General features: G+C 35.6%; 1 protein-coding gene across 3 annotated transcripts; it reads left to right on the top strand.

Moving 5' to 3' along the window:
• Positions 1 to 1,867: 1,867 nt before the first annotated feature.
• On the top strand, positions 1,868 to 4,421 carry LOC120165262 (chloroplast stem-loop binding protein of 41 kDa a, chloroplastic-like). Of its 3 annotated transcripts, none has more exons than XM_039174818.1 (7): positions 1,868 to 2,316; positions 2,420 to 2,541; positions 2,845 to 2,947; positions 3,043 to 3,181; positions 3,252 to 3,529; positions 3,723 to 3,932; positions 4,328 to 4,421. In XM_039174818.1, the coding sequence occupies exons 1-6, from the start codon at positions 1,939 to 1,941 to the stop codon at positions 3,903 to 3,905; spliced, it is 1,203 nt and encodes a 400-aa protein (XP_039030749.1). In that variant the 5' UTR covers positions 1,868 to 1,938; the 3' UTR covers positions 3,906 to 3,932; positions 4,328 to 4,421. The 3 variants fall into 3 exon arrangements, with proteins under 3 accessions (XP_039030749.1, XP_039030748.1, XP_039030750.1); XM_039174817.1 differs by having other exon boundaries at positions 3,723 to 3,911; positions 4,336 to 4,420; XM_039174819.1 differs by having other exon boundaries at positions 3,723 to 3,936; positions 4,335 to 4,411.
• The last annotated feature ends 311 nt before the right edge of the window (positions 4,422 to 4,732 follow it).

The raw sequence follows: 4,732 nt of genomic DNA, 5'->3' as shown, positions 1-4,732 counted from the left end.
TAGGCTTGAAAATGCTCAAACTTGAGGTTTGTTGCTTTCTCTTTGATTATCTCTTGATTCTTGTTTCTTGTTGTTGATCAATGGCTTCTAAGCTTGTTTAAATACTCCTTGGATCATTTATGAACGTTGGGGATCATTACTGGAGTTAATAGAGTCGTTAGTGTGTGAAAACAATTAATAAAATCAGTTGGGAGCGTGTGTGCATCGATGCATAGTTAAGGTGCATCGATGCATCAAGTGTAAAATTCAAATATTTTGACCGTTGGAACACTTAGTGCATCGGTGCACTAAGGGTGCATCGATGCATAAAATGCATTCGATGTTTCAAACAAGCCTAGAATGCATCGATGCATGGTCTGTGCATCGATGCATAAAATGCATTCGATGTTTCCATAAAATCTTGAGTGCATCGATGCATGGCAGTGCATCGATGCATAAAATGCATTCGAAATGGGGTGTGCATCGATGCATCAATGAGTGCATCGGTGCATCCCTTAACAAATTTGATTTTTGGCTCGTTTTTTGTTCGAAATACTTTGTGAAAATTGTTTTAAAAATATTTTAAGTATAAAACACAATTTTACACTTTAGTAAGGATTGAAATTAAACTTTGAAAGACTTGGAGTAATATTTTGATATTCGAATAATTGTATCGAATATACTTAGAAAATCATTTGTAAAATCTTAAAATTCATTTAACTTACTTTGTTATATCGAAACATCAAAATGTTTTCAACAGTTACGTTTTGATTCTGTTTTGGTCACCATATTTTAAAATGAACAATGATGCTAACATGAAATTTTTTAATTATGTTTGGATGTTAGACTATGTAATTCGAAGTTTCAAACATTTAAATTTGTGTGTATTTTTTTAATTAATAATTTGAAAAAAAGGGTATTCGGGTACCCGCAACATCCGAGACGGGGCACGGGTCGAGAAATCAATTACCCGAAAACCTGGTACCCGGATTTGAACACCCCTAATTTTGTTCATTCAAAAATTCATTATGGTTGAAGCTAGATGAAAAAAAAGAATCGATCGATCGTTCGAATGTTCCATCAAATTGTATGATCATAAAAATATTTTAACATAGATTTAAAATGAATTATTTACAAAACAAAACTAATTAAAGAGAAAAGGAAAAGCTTAGTTCAGGGTTTTTTTAGTTTAACCCAAATTTTATTGGTTAAAGTACATAAATGGTCCATGACTAGAAGGTATTGTTTTCTTGAGTCCCTTGATTATTAAAAGTTACAAAATGGTCACCGATTATAAGACAATTTTTTTGAGTCCCGACTATTAAAAGTTACAAAATGATCACTCAACTATTCATATATCCCAAAATCATAATTTTCTGTTAAAAAAATCAACGTCCATCTAAGTTGGATATTAATATGCTAATTGAGAAAAGATAAAATCATATTTTAATGATATCTACTAGCACCGATGTTGCTTTCAAGAACTTACTCGCCCACATAATGTTTTTAGCACCAACTCGATGACATAGTATAAATGAAAATTCAATCCACAAAATACAACTAAAACAATTTTGAGATTAATTTTATTATATTCAAGTCAACAAGTTAACGTACATCTCAAACGACCGTCAATTTTTTAACGAAAAAGAACGAATTTGGAACATATGAATAGTCGGATGACCATTTTGTAACTTTTAATAGTCAAGAGACTCAACAAAGTAATACCCTATAGTTTAGGGACCATTTGAATACTTTACTCATTTTTATTACTTTTCATATAATTTTGGGAAAAATATATAAAAAAATGAAAATAAAAACTTGAATACTTCTGAAAATGATACGGGCATATGCAAGGGGAGCAATCCACAACCGTTACCTTTAGATAAAGGCCTTAACCATGATCCATGAAAATTGCTGGTTCTGAAACAAGCACCAAGCAAAAGTAAACCTTCCATTTCAATGGCTGCTCTTGCTTCTTCATCCTCCTCCTCCTCCCTCCTCTTCACCTCACCGCCTTCCAAGCTTTCTTCCCCTTCTCTCTATCCTCTCCCACGCTTATCTTTTCCCATTACCTCTTTTCTTTCTTCTCCTCTCTCGATCTCTCCTTCTTCCCTTCCCTACCCCACAACCTCTACACGCTACTCTCCTTTCACTGTCAGGGCCGCTGCTGCAGACAAGAAGACGGTCCTTATACTCAATACAAACAGTGGTGGCCATGCAGTCATTGGTTTTTACTTTGCAAAACAACTTTTGGGTTCTGGCCATGAGGTCACCGTCATGACTGTCGGAGATGAGGGTTCGGATAAGATGAAGAAGCCTCCTTTTAACAGATTCTCCGTAAGAACTTGTTTTCTGGGTTTTTTTGTTGTTGTCATTTGGTTTCTAATAGGAGCTTGTTTTGTTTTGTCATTTTTTGTATGGGATTTGAGAATGATTATAGGAAATTACGAGTGCTGGAGGGAAGACCGTGTGGGGAGACCCTGCGGATGTAGGGAATGTTGTTGCAGGGGCACCATTTGATGTGGTGTTGGATAACAATGGCAAGGACTTGGACACCGTCAGGTCCGTTGCATCAATTTCTTTAAAAAATTAAGGATTGAACTTGAATATCACATGTAAACGCAACTCGATCGACCATTACTCCTTTTTCAAAAGACATGTACGACTCGATGTAAGTAATCGTCTCGGTTATCTTTTGGGAGGAGAGCAATGGTTCGCATGCATGAGTGTACATATATGGGAAAACATCAAAGACAAGCAACAATCATTGGATTAAAGCTAGATAATCAACAAGTAGGAACTTGCATATACCTGCATGTAATGTAAATAAAGCAGTTCATTCAAATTTCAATGCTTTCAACATAGGCCGGTGGTAGATTGGGCGAAGAGCTCTGGAGTGAAGCAATTCCTGTTCATCAGCAGTGCCGGAATCTATAAGCCGACAGACGAGCCACCTCATGTCGAAGGGGTATATATAACAATATGTGAATGTATATAATGTTGTCCCTAGCATGAATAAACAATACTGGATACGTTGCTTAAGCAAAATCTTCACCATTGCAGGATATTGTTAAAGCTGACGCAGGCCATGTCGGAGTCGAGAAATACATTGCAGAAGTTTTCAGTAGTTGGTCTATATTCCGGCCACAATACATGATCGGATCCGGAAACAACAAAGACTGTGAGGAGTGGTTCTTTGACAGTAAGTGTAGCAATATTTTCAACTTATCCATAGAACTTTGCAATCAGATTTTTACATTTTCTTGCAACAGGAATTGTGAGAAACAGACCTGTGCCAATCCCAGGCTCAGGGATGCAACTTACTAACATTGCCCATGTTAGAGACTTGTCCTCTATGCTGACCCTAGCTGTTGAAAAACCAGAAGCTGCAGCTTCTAATATCTTCAATTGTGTGAGCGACCGTGCAGTGACTCTTGATGGAATGGCCAGATTGTGTGCCGAAGCCGCCGGCTTACCGGTAGAAATTGTTCATTACGATCCAAAAGCTGCCGGAATCGATGCAAGGAAAGCTTTTCCTTTCCGTAATATGGTAAACAATACTTCTTAACTTGAGCATACTGTTCTTCAAGCAAAAATATGGTTTCACTGCAACAAGTTCACAGGATGGATATAATCTTTATGTTATCTTCATCTCAAATCGACTAATCAAATCCGAAAGTCTATACAGTCTAATGGGAAACTGATTTGAACTGTATAATCACCTTTATCGTTCTTATGGGCAGCACTTTTACGCCGAACCAAGAGCTGCAAAGGACATACTAGGGTGGGAGGGCACAACAAATCTGCCAGAAGACTTGAAGGAGCGATTTGAGGAGTATGTAAAGGTCGGGCGTGACAAGAAACCCATGAAGTTCGAGATAGACGATAAGATACTAGATGCCCTTAAAGTTCCGGTAGCTGTTTGATAAGCCATAATCAAGTGGCATTCTAAAGTTTTAGGGTAAACAATGCATTTAGTATCTAAACTACCAGTTTAGATCCGTTTTAGTACCTAAACTTTCAGATTTTTCAAAATCATATCTAAAGTTTAATTTTTGTTTCATTTTAGTACTCTGCTGTTAAGTTTTGAAAAAAAATGAAAGTATGGGTATCAAAACACGTTTAGTACCTAAATCATACTTAGGTTCTAATTTTTTTTTGAAAATTTAGGTACTAAAATGGACCAAAACTGATAGTTTAGGTACTAAACGCGTTAAGGTTTTAACGACGGGTATCAAAATGAAACAAAAATTAAACTTTAAGTATGGCTTTAAAAAAATTGAAAGTTTAGATACTTAAACATACCAAAACTGATAGTTTAGGTATTAAATATGTAATTTACCCAAAGTTTTAAACTCATACGAGTCCATGCTGCCATTATGTATGAGGGTGTATGTTCTGTTTTTGTTTCCCCTGGCAAGTCTTCTCAATTTAAATCGAATACTTGATAATAATTTTTTAACTCAATTTATAATATCATAATTCAGATTTTAAATTATTATTTAACGTATATAATGCGTTATTAAGTTGGATAGAGTATTTTTTTTCTAATAAATTATTGAGTTTTTGTATTTATTGGAGTTCACAATGTAACATAAATAAGTGTGGGGAGGAACACTTAGGCCTGTAAATGAACCGAACGAACACGAACGGGATATGTTCATGTTCGTTCGTTTAACTTTAACCAAACAAATGAACGAATATGAACATAAACGAACGAAAAATTTCTTGTTCATGTTCGTTCGTTAAGGAA

This window comes from Hibiscus syriacus, unplaced genomic scaffold (assembly GCF_006381635.1).
Source record: "Hibiscus syriacus cultivar Baekdansim isolate YM2019G1 unplaced genomic scaffold, ASM638163v2 tig00111582_pilon, whole genome shotgun sequence".
NCBI lineage: Eukaryota > Viridiplantae > Streptophyta > Magnoliopsida > Malvales > Malvaceae > Hibiscus > Hibiscus syriacus.
Note: the sequence above shows the minus strand (reverse complement) of the source record. Positions and strands in the feature narration are given on the sequence as shown.

Excerpts from the sequence above, each read along its gene's own strand:
- LOC120165262 (XM_039174818.1), top strand. The coding sequence starts at position 1,939 with ATGGCTGCTCTTGCTTCTTCATCCTCCTCCTCCTCCCTCCTCTTCACC. Across the intron at positions 3,182-3,251 it reads TGAGGAGTGGTTCTTTGACA|GAATTGTGAGAAACAGACCT; the intron begins GTAAGTGTAGCA and ends TTCTTGCAACAG. Across the intron at positions 3,530-3,722 it reads CTTTTCCTTTCCGTAATATG|CACTTTTACGCCGAACCAAG; the intron begins GTAAACAATACT and ends TCTTATGGGCAG.